Here is a 12495-nt window from a genome sequence, read left to right on the forward strand (position 1 = left end):
TCCAAGAGCTATAACTTTTATTTTTGCGTCGACATTGCTGTATAAGGTCTTGCTTTTTGCGGGACAAGTTGTATTTTTAATAGCACCATTTTGGGGTACATAGAATGTATTTATTAACTTTGATTAACTTTTGTTTTTTGGGGGGGGGGGGGGGGGATAGAAAAAAAAAACCAGAAATGTCGCCGTTTACCGTGTGGTATAAATAACACAATAAGTTTATTCAGCGGGGGGTTGCGATTGCTGCGATACCAAATGTATATAGATTTCTTATATTTTACTACTTTTACAGTTGAAAACCTTTTTTTTTTCAAAATTATTTGTTTTTGTGTCTCCATATTTGAAGAGCCGTAATGTTTTTTTATTGTTCCGCCGATGCGGTTGTATCAGGGCTTTTTTTTTTTGCGAGACGACTTGTAGTTATTTTGGTGCCATTTTGGAGTAGATGCGACTTTTTGATCACTTTTATTTATGGCAGCATTCAGAGAAAACAGCAATTTTGGCATTGTTTTTTACGCCGTTCACCGTGCGGGTTAAATAATGTTATAGATTTAGAGTCGGGGTCGTTACGGACGCGGCGATACCAAATATGTGTAACTTTTTTACTTTATTTTGCTTTTTAATAGCAAAGTAGTTTATAAGGTGAAAAAGTGGGTTTTTAATTATTTTTTTATTAACTAACTTTTTTTTTTACTTTTTACTAGTCCCACTAGGGGACGTCACTATGATCCTCCGATCACTATTATAATACACTGCAATACTTTTGTATTGCAGTGTGTTCCTGCCTGTCCATATAAAATGGCATGACCTGGCAGGCATTCACTACAGGCAGACCTGGGGGCCTATATTAGGCCCCCCGGCTGCCATCAGAGACACAGACACTTGGCGATCTTATCGCCGGGTGTCAGTGGGATGAGACAATGTACAAATATATAACTTGACAGTACAGAGATCTTTCTAATGATCTTTTTTACACCTAGGCATGTAACAGGGACAAGGAGGCGACCTCTACGTCTAGAGGAAATAAGGATTCACCATCACAGACAGGATTCTTTACTGTAAGAGCGGTGACACTATGGAGCTCTACCACAGGATGTTGTGATGGTTCAGGAAGGGCCTTGACGCCTTTCTTGATAAATATATTATTACAGGTTACGAGTAGTAGATTCTGGAGAGGGGACGTTGATCCCGGGGTTTATTCTGATTGACATATTAACAGTCAAGGAGGAATTTTTCACCTAATTAGGCAATTGGCATCGACCTCATGGCGGTTTTGCCTTCCTCTGGATGAACACAGTGGGATTATAGGTTGGACTTTTTTTTTTTAATCTTCTCACCTATGTAATGCCCTGATATAGAAAAAAAAAAATTGCATACAAGTTCTATGTTCAGACAATGAAAGCGTAAATACAACGTAAGAAAACCGTCACGCCGTTGTCCATCTCCGGTCATCAAAATGGCTTGTACCGTGGAAGAACTCGAGATGATATACACTTTCAATATTCTACGCACAAGTCGGGCCGAAGGATTATTTTTCATGGATTATCTGATGTTTCGTGAGATGAACCTTACAGACAAAATACCTCCCGCACTCTGCGCATATAAAGGACGCCTTCCCGGAGTGGATCGTCTCGTGTGAGATCAGGTTACTCTTTCGAGCGAAACACTTTCCACATATGGGACAAGCGTAAGGTTTCTCCCCGGTGTGGAGCGTGAGGTGGTTTTGAAGGCTGGATCTTTTGGAGAAGACTTTGCCACATTTGGAACAAGTCAATTTCTCCTGTCTGTGGTTGCGCCGGTGATTAATAAGTCCCGACTTCCGAGTAAAACACTCTGAACAGTCGGGACACTGAAAAGTCTGTGGGACGGTTTCGGCCGCCCCGTTAGATGTACATTGCGCAGTGTGATCGGCTGGTGTAAGGAGCTCCGTGTCTTTGGAGTTCTCCTCTTCCTCTGAACTGGAGCCGTCCTCGATACGAGTAAACGTATATTTGGCCTGTGCGTGTTTTATAAGCGCGTAAATATCGGTGTCTAAATTGCCTTTGTCAAACAACGAATAATCTTCGTTCTCGCACTCTGTATGAGTCGATGATGGCTGCGTTCCTTTATACGTGTCGGTATCGACGGCCATTCCTTCGGCACACGACACCGGTTCCGCTAGAGCCGGATGCTGTGGTGTATAATCTGCGGGGTTTCCTTCATTACAGGAGTAGGGTTCCTCCATACTAGCGGGAGAATAATGCTCTACATTATAAACAGTGGGGTCTGCGATGTTTCCTCCCTCATACGTGACTGGTTCCGGCTTGATAAACGATGCACATGGTGGAGCATCAGCCCTGGGCGTAGACATGGCCAGGTCTGTGAGGTTTCCACTTCCACATGAGAAGTGTTCCTCCTTAATATGAGGAGATGCGTGACGTGGTTGCGTCTGATCTGTGGGTGTAGAGATCTCGGGGTCGGGGAGGTTTCCGTCATCACGTGAGGATGGCTCCTCCTTGATAGGAGTAGATGGATAGAGCTGGGTCTCATCTGTGGATGTAGAAATGTTGGGGTCGGTGATGTTCCTTCCCTCGGGTGAGACGCTTTCCACCTTAACATTACTAAACCAGTGTTGTGTGTGATCGGTGGGGGAGGGGATTGCCTCCTTTTCTTCACAGGACAACGATTCCTCCAGGATCCCGACTGACGGGTGATCACTCAGCCCATTTACCATATGGTCTGAAAAGAAGAGATAAAATTTGGTTTCGGTTCTTCGCCTAAAGATTTACCAATATGTTTCTATACAGAACAAGACGGAAGATCTTACCGAGAGAGGAGAGGGCCTGGTGGCTCTCCACCCCGACATCTTTCTGAGGATCTTCTACATATTCCCACTCCTGCGAAGAGAAATAGTGAACACTACAATGGAAACCTAAAGAAAAACTTGCATTTAGGAATAGTGGTAGTGAAATAACAGCACGATTTCTCAAAGTCATTCTGCTAGGGCCACGCCATCCAGAACATCGTGAATCCTGGACCACACCACCAATGTCCCCTCCGTTACCCCGTTTTGACGCCCAATATGCTAATTACAAGCATCGGTGGAGACCTCAGCTCTCCTCAGTGGGTGTAGTCTTCTCCCTCGGAGAGACGCAGTCCAATTAATGCGATGCAGAACTATGCTGATCTCGTGAGATTTACCTATTCTCGCTAGACCAGCCACAGTAGCGCGATCATTCCGGAGCCGCCGCCATTCAGAAGAGAGGTGCAGAGGCCACTGGCCGAGGCTCCGGAATGATCGCGTTACAGAGGCTGGTCTGGCGAGAATAGGTAAATCTCACGAGATCAGCATGTCTTCTGCATCACTAGACCGCGTCACCGCGAGGGAGAAGACCACGCCCACTAAGGAGAGTCCTTCTCCTACTGTACCGGTGCTTGTGGATAGGTCATCAGCATGAACAACCAGCGCCTGTGCAGAGAAAACACCTTTACGATTGAGGTTGCATAAAATCACTTGTTATACCAAGTTTAAAATATACAGAGGTCCCTGCAAACCAAATGAGAGGTTATACGATAAAAATTCACTCTATCAAGTATTCCCGGCAGCGCTCACCTCTCCGGTCAGCAGCTCGATGATCTTGTTGGTGAGGTCCAGGATCTTCTGCTCATTTTTTCTGGCGTGTACCAATGAGTCTAGGGGAGGCAGTAGGACGGGGCCCTGGGTGCGGCGCCATCCTTCACCATGACCAGAGGTCTTCTTCACAACAATATAGTCCTGAAAATCAAGACACACTAAATATCACCTCACAGAGAAGAACATCATCCCCCATACACCCCGGACTTACTGTATCCTCCATCTCATCACCTCACAGAGAAGAACATCCTCCATACACCCCGGACTTACTGTATCCTCCATCTCATCACCACACACAGAAGCACATCCTCCATACACCCCAGACTTACTGTATCCTCCATCTCATCACCACACAGAGAAGAACATCCTCCATACACCCCAGACTTACTGTATCCCCCATCTCATCACCTCACAGAGAATAACATCCTCCATACACCCCGGACTTACTGTATCCTCCATCTCATCACCTCACAGAGAAGAACATCCCCCATACACCCCGGACTTACTGTATCCCCCATCTCATCACCTCACAGAGAAGAACATCCTCCATACACCCCGGACTTACTGTATCCCCCATCTCATCACCTCACAGAGAAGAACATCCTCCATACACCCCGGACTTACTGTATCCTCCATCTCCTCACCACACAGAGAACATCCCCCATATACCCCGGACTTACTGTATCCTCCATCTCATCACCTCACAGAGAAGAACATCCTCCATACACCCCGGACATACTGTATCCTCCATCATCACCTCACAGAGAAGAACATCCTCCATACACCCCGGACTTACTGTATCCTCCATCTCATCACCACACAGAGAAGAACATCCTCCATACACCCCGGACTTACTGTATCACCCATCTCATCACCTCACAGAGAAGAACATCCTCCATACACCCCGGACATACTGTATCCTCCATCATCACCTCACAGAGAAGAACATCCCCCATACACCCCGGACTTACTGTATCCTCCATCTCATCACCTCACAGAGAAGAACATCCTCCATACACCCCAGACTTACTGTATCCTCCATCTCATCACCACACAGAGAAGAACATCCCCCATACACCCCGGACTTACTGTATCCTCCATCTCATCACCACACAGAGAAGAACATCCTCCATACACCCCGGACTTACTGTATCACCCATCTCATCACCTCACAGAGAAGAACATCCTCCATACACCCCGGACTTACTGTATCCTCCATCTCCTCACCACACAGAGAAGAACATCCCCCATACACCCCGGACTTACTGTATCCTCCATCTCATCACCACACAGAGAAGAACATCCCCCATACACCCCGGACTTACTGTATCCTCCATCTCATCACCTCACAGAGAAGAACATCCTCCATACACCCCGGACTTACTGTATCCTCCATCTCATCACCACACAGAGAAGAACATCCCCCATACACCCCGGACTTACTGTATCCTCCATCTCATCACCTCACAGAGAAGAACATCCTCCATACACCCCGGACTTACTGTATCCTCCATCTCCTCACCACACAGAGAAGAACATCCTCCATACACCCCGGACTTACTGTATCCCCCATCTCATCACCTCACAAGAGAAGAACATCCCCCATACACCCCGGACTTACTGTATCCCCCATCTCATCACCACACAGAGAAGAACATCCTCCATACACCCCGGACTTACTGTATCCCCCATCTCATCACCTCACAGAGAAGAACATCCTCCATACACCCCGGACTTACTGTATCCTCCATCTCCTCACCACACAGAGAAGAACATCCCCCATACACCCCGGACTTACTGTATCCTCCATCTCATCACCTCACAGAGAAGAACATCCCCCATACACCCCGGACTTACTGTATCCTCCATCTCATCACCACACAGAGAACATCCCCCATATACCCCGGACTTACTGTATCCTCCATCTCATCACCTCACAGAGAAGAACATCCCCCATACACCCCGGACTTACTGTATCCTCCATCTCATCACCACACAGAGAAGAACATCCCCCATACACCCCGGACTTACTGTATCCTCCATCTCATCACCACACAGAGAACATCCCCCATATACCCCGGACTTACTGTATCCTCCATCTCATCACCTCACAGAGAAGAACATCCCCCATACACCCCGGACTTACTGTATCCTCCATCTCATCACCACACAGAGAAGAACATCCCCCATACACCCCGGACTTACTGTATCCTCCATCATCACCTCAGAGAACATCCTCCATACACCCCGGACTTACTGTATCCTCCATCTCATCACCACACAGAGAAGAACATCCCCCATACACCCCGGACTTACTGTATCCTCCATCTCATCACCTCACAGAGAAGAACATCCTCCATACACCCCGGACTTACTGTATCCTCCATCTCATCACCTCACAGAGAAGAACATCCTCCATACACCCCAGACTTACTGTATCCCCCATCTCATCACCACACAGAGAAGAACATCCCCCATACACCCCGGACTTACTGTATCCCCCATCATCACCTCACAGAGAAGAACATCCCCCATACACCCCGGACTTACTGTATCCTCCATCATCACCTCACAGAGAAGAACATCCCCCATACACCCCGGACTTACTGTATCCTCCATCATCACCTCACAGAGAAGAACATCCCCCATACACCCCGGACTTACTGTATCCCCCATCTCATCACCACACAGAGAAGAACATCCCCCATACACCCCGGACTTACTGTATCCTCCATCTCATCTCATCACAGAGAAGAACATCCTCCATACACCCCGGACTTACTGTATCCTCCATCTCATCACCACACAGAGAAGAACATCCCCCATACACCCCGGACTTACTGTATCCCCCATCTTATCACCACACAGAGAACATCCCCCATACACCCCAGACTTACTGTATCCTCCATCTCATCACCTCACAGAGAAGAACATCCTCCATACACCCCGGACTTACTGTATCCCCCATCTCATCACCACACAGAGAAGAACATCCTCCATACACCCCGGACTTACTGTATCCTCCATCTCATCACCTCACAGAGAACATCCTCCATACACCCCGGACTTACTGTATCCTCCATCTCATCACCACACAGAGAAGAACATCCCCCATACACCCCGGACTTACTGTATCCTCCATCTCATCACCTCACAGAGAAGAACATCCTCCATACACCCCGGACTTACTGTATCCTCCATCTCATCACCTCACAGAGAAGAACATCCTCCATACACCCCGGACTTACTGTATCCTCCATCTCATCACCTCACAGAGAAGAACATCCTCCATACACCCCGGACTTACTGTATCCTCCATCTCATCACCTCACAGAGAAGAACATCCTCCATACACCCCGGACTTACTGTATCCTCCATCTCATCACCTCACAGAGAAGAACATCCTCCATACACCCCGGACTTACTGTATCCTCCATCTCATCACCACACAGAGAAGAACATCCCCCATACACCCCGGACTTACTGTATCCTCCATCATCACCTCACAGAGAACATCCTCCATACACCCCGGACTTACTGTATCCTCCATCACCTCACAGAGAAGAACATCCTCCATACACCCCGGACTTACTGTATCCTCCATCTCATCACCACACAGAGAAGAACATCCTGCATACACCCCGGACTTACTGTATCCTCCATCACCACACAGAGAAGAACATCCTCCATACACCCCGGACTTACTGTATCCTCCATCTCATCACCTCACAGAGAAGAACATCCCCCATACACCCCGGACTTACTGTATCCTCCATCTCATCACCACACAGAGAAGAACATCCTCCATACACCCCGGACTTACTGTATCCTCCATCTCATCACCACACAGAGAAGAACATCCCCCATACACCCCGGACTTACTGTATCCTCCATCTCATCACCTCACAGAGAAGAACATCCTCCATACACCCCGGACTTACTGTATCCTCCATCTCATCACCACACGAAGAACATCCTCCATACACCCCGGACTTACTGTATCCTCAATCTCATCACCACAGAGAAGAACATCCTCCATACACCCCGGACTTACTGTATCCTCCATCATCACCACACAGAGAAGAACATCCCCCATACACTCCGGACTTACTGTATCCTCCATCTCATCACCTCACAGAGAATAACATCCCCCATACACCCCGGACTTACTGTATCCTCAATCTCATCACCACAGAGAAGAACATCCTCCATACACCCCGGACTTACTGTATCCTCCATCTCATCACCTCACAGAGAAGAACATCCTCCATACACCCCGGACTTACTGTATCCTCCATCTCATCACCTCACAGAGAAGAACATCCTCCATACACCCCGGACTTACTGTATCCCCCATCTCATCACCTCACAGAGAAGAACATCCCCCATACACCCCGGACTTACTGTATCCTCCATCTCATCACCTCACAGAGAAGAACATCCTCCATACACCCCGGACTTACTGTATCCTCCATCATCACCTCACAGAGAAGAACATCCTCCATACACCCCGGACTTACTGTATCCTCCATCACATCACCACACAGAGAAGAACATCCTCCATACACCCCGGACTTACTGTATCCTCCATCTCATCACCTCACAGAGAAGAACATCCCCCATACACCCCGGACTTACTGTATCCTCCATCTCATCACCACAGAGAAGAACATCCTCCATACACCCCGGACTTACTGTATCCTCCATCTCATCACCACAGAGAAGAACATCCTCCATACACCCCGGACTTACTGTATCCTCCATCTCATCACCTCACAGAGAAGAACATCCTCCATACACCCCGGACTTACTGTATCCTCCATCATCACCACACAGAGAACATCCCCCATACACCCCGGACTTAGTGTATCCTCCATCTCATCACCTCACAGAGAAGAACATCCTCCATACACCCCGGACTTACTGTATCCCCCATCTCATCACCACACAGAGAAGAACATCCTCCATACACCCCGGACTTACTGTATCCTCCATCTCATCACCACACAGAGAAGAACATCCTCCATACACCCCGGACTTACTGTATCCCCCATCTCATCACCACACAGAGAAGAACATCCTCCATACACCCCGGACTTACTGTATTCTCCATCTCATCACCACACAGAGAAGAACATCCTCCATACACCCCAGACTTACTGTATCCCCCATCTCATCACCTCACAGAGAAGAACATCCCCCATACACCCCGGACTTACTGTATCCTCCATCTCATCACAACACACAGAGAAGAACATCCCCCATACACCCCGGACTTACTGTATCCTCCATCTCATCACCTCACAGAGAAGAACATCCCCCATACACCCCGGACTTACTGTATCCCCCATCTCATCACCTCACAGAGAAGAACATCCTCCATACACCCCGGACTTACTGTATCCTCCATCACCACACAGAGAAGAACATCCTCCATACACCCCGGACTTACTGTATCCTCCATCTCATCACCTCACAGAGAAGAACATCCCCCATACACCCCGGACTTACTGTATCCTCCATCTCATCACCTCACAGAGAAGAACATCCCCCATACATCCCGGACTTACTGTATCCCCCATCTCATCACCACACAGAGAAGAACATCCCCCATACACCCCGGACTTACTGTATCCTCCATCTCATCACCTCACAGAGAAGAACATCCCCCATACACCCCGGACTTACTGTATCCTCCATCTCATCACCTCACAGAGAAGAACATCCCCCATACACCCCGGACTTACTGTATCCTCCATCTCCTCACCACACAGAGAAGAACATCCCCCATACACCCCGGACTTACTGTATCCTCCATCTCATCACCTCACAGAGAAGAACATCCCCCATACATCCCGGACTTACTGTATCCCCCATCTCATCACCACACAGAGAACATCCCCCATACACCCCGGACTTACTGTATCCTCCATCTCATCACCTCACAGAGAAGAACATCCCCCATACACCCCGGACTTACTGTATCCTCCATCATCACCTCACAGAGAAGAACATCCCCCATACACCCCGGACTTACTGTATCCTCCATCTCATCACCACACAGAGAACATCCCCCATATACCCCGGACTTACTGTATCCTCCATCTCATCACCTCACAGAGAAGAACATCCTCCATACACCCCGGACTTACTGTATCCCCCATCTCATCACCTCACAAAGAAGAACATCCTCCATACACCCCGGACTTACTGTATCCCCCATCTCATCACCACACAGAGAAGAACATCCCCCATACACCCCGGACTTACTGTATCCTCCATCATCACCACACAGAGAACATCCTCCATACACCCCGGACTTACTGTATCCTCCATCTCATCACAGAGAAGAACATCCCCCATACACCCCGGACTTACTGTATCCCCCATCTCATCACCTCACAGAGAAGATCATCCTCCATACACCCCGGACTTACTGTATCCTCCATCTCATCACCTCACAGAGAAGAACATCCTCCATACACCCCGGACTTACTGTATCCTCCATCATCACCTCACAGAGAAGAACATCCTCCATACACCCTGGACTTACTGTATCCTCCATCTCATCACCACACAGAGAAGAACATCCCCCATACACCCCGGACTTACTGTATCCTCCATCTCATCACCTCACAGAGAAGAACATCCCCCATACACCCCGGACTTACTGTATCCTCCATCTCATCACCACACAGAGAAGAACATCCCCCATACACCCCGGACTTACTGTATCCTCCATCATCACCTCACAGAGAACATCCTCCATACACCCCAGACTTACTGTATCCCCCATCTCATCACCTCACAGAGAACATCCTCCATACACCCCGGACTTACTGTATCCTCCATCTCATCTCATCACAGAGAAGAACATCCTCCATACACCCCGGACTTACTGTATCCCCCATCTCATCACCTCACAGAGAAGAACATCCTCCATACACCCCGGACTTACTGTATCCTCCATCTCATCACCTCACAGAGAAGAACATCCCCCATACACCCCGGACTTACTGTATCCTCCATCTCATCACCACACAGAGAAGAACATCCTCCATACACCCCGGACTTACTGTATCCTCCATCTCATCACCACACAGAGAAGAACATCCTCCATACACCCCGGACTTACTGTATCCCCCATCTCATCACCACACAGAGAAGAACATCCTCCATACACCCCGGACTTACTGTATCCTCCATCTCATCACCTCACAGAGAAGAACATCCTCCATACACCCCGGACTTCCTGTATCCCCCATCTCATCACCTCACAGAGAAGAACATCCTCCATACACCCCAGACTTACTGCATCCTCCATCTCATCACCTCACAGAGAAGAACATCCTCCATACACCCCGGACTTACTGTATCCTCCATCTCATCACCACACAGAGAAGAACATCCCCCATACACCCCGGACTTACTGTATCCTCCATCTCATCACCTCACAGAGAAGAACATCCCCCATACACCCCGGACTTACTGTATCCCCCATCTCATCACCTCACAGAGAAGAACATCCTCCATACACCCCGGACTTACTGTATCCCCCATCTCATCACCTCACAGAGAAGAACATCCTCCATACACCCCGGACTTACTGTATCCTCCATCTCATCACCTCACAGAGAAGAACATCCCCCATACACCCCGGACTTACTGTATCCTCCATCTCATCACCTCACAGAGAACAACATCCTCCATACACCCCGGACTTACTGTATCCTCCATCTCATCACCACACAGAGAAGAACATCCCCCATACAGTCCGGACTTACTGTATCCTCCATCTCATCACCTCACAGAGAAGAACATCCTCCATACACCCCGGACTTACTGTATCCTCCATCTCATCACCACACAGAGAAGAACATCCTCCATACACCCCGGACTTACTGTATCCTCCATCTCATCACCTCACAGAGAAGAACATCCTCCATACACCCCGGACTTACTGTATCCTCCATCTCATCACCACACAGAGAAGAACATCCCCCATACACCCCGGACTTACTGTATCCCCCATCTCATCACCTCACAGAGAAGAACATCCCCCATACACCCCAGACTTACTGTATCCTCCATCTCATCACCACACAGAGAACATCCTCCATACACCCCGGACTTACTGTATCCTCCATCTCATCACAGAGAAGAACATCCTCCATACACCCCGGACTTACTGTATCCTCCATCACCTCACAGAGAAGAACATCCTCCATACACCCCGGACTTACTGTATCCTCCATCTCATCACCACACAGAGAAGAACATCCTCCATACACCCCGGACTTACTGTATCCTCCATCATCACCTCACAGAGAACATCCTCCATACACCCCGGACTTACTGCATCCTCCATCTCATCACCTCACAGAGAAGAACATCCCCCATACACCCCGGACTTACTGTATCCTCCATCTCATCACCTCACAGAGAAGAACATCCCCCATACACCCCGGACTTACTGTATCCTCCATCTCATCACCACACAGAGAAGAACATCCCCCATACACCACGGACTTACTGTATCCTCCATCATCACCTCACAGAGAACATCCTCCATACACCCCGGACTTACTGTATCCTCCATCTCATCACCTCACAGAGAAGAACATCCCCCATACACCCCGGACTTACTGTATCCTCCATCTCATCACCACACAGAGAAGAACATCCCCATTACACCCCGGACTTACTGTATCCTCCATCTCATCACCTCACAGAGAAGAACATCCTCCATACACCCCGGACTTACTGTATCCTCCATCTCATCACCTCACAGAGAAGAACATCCTCCATACACCCCGGACTTACTGTATCCCCCATCACCTCACAGAGAAGAACATCCTCCATACACCCCGGACTTACTGTATCCT

General features: G+C 48.6%; 1 protein-coding gene across 1 annotated transcript in view; it reads right to left on the reverse strand.

Moving 5' to 3' along the window:
• Positions 1 to 681: 681 nt before the first annotated feature.
• The window catches only part of LOC142663412 (uncharacterized), a 30864-nt gene continuing 19050 nt past the window's right edge, over positions 682 to 12495 (reverse strand). The window contains exons 3-5 of the mRNA XM_075842031.1: positions 3590 to 3751; positions 2804 to 2873; positions 682 to 2715 (exon numbers count right to left, since the gene is read on the reverse strand). Coding sequence (XP_075698146.1) covers positions 1526 to 2715; positions 2804 to 2873; positions 3590 to 3751 — 1422 coding nt within the window. The 3' untranslated portion in view covers positions 682 to 1525. The remainder of the gene's footprint in view (positions 2716 to 2803; positions 2874 to 3589; positions 3752 to 12495) is intronic.

Source organism: Rhinoderma darwinii, chromosome 11 (genome assembly GCF_050947455.1).
Source record: "Rhinoderma darwinii isolate aRhiDar2 chromosome 11, aRhiDar2.hap1, whole genome shotgun sequence".
Lineage (NCBI taxonomy): Eukaryota > Metazoa > Chordata > Amphibia > Anura > Rhinodermatidae > Rhinoderma > Rhinoderma darwinii.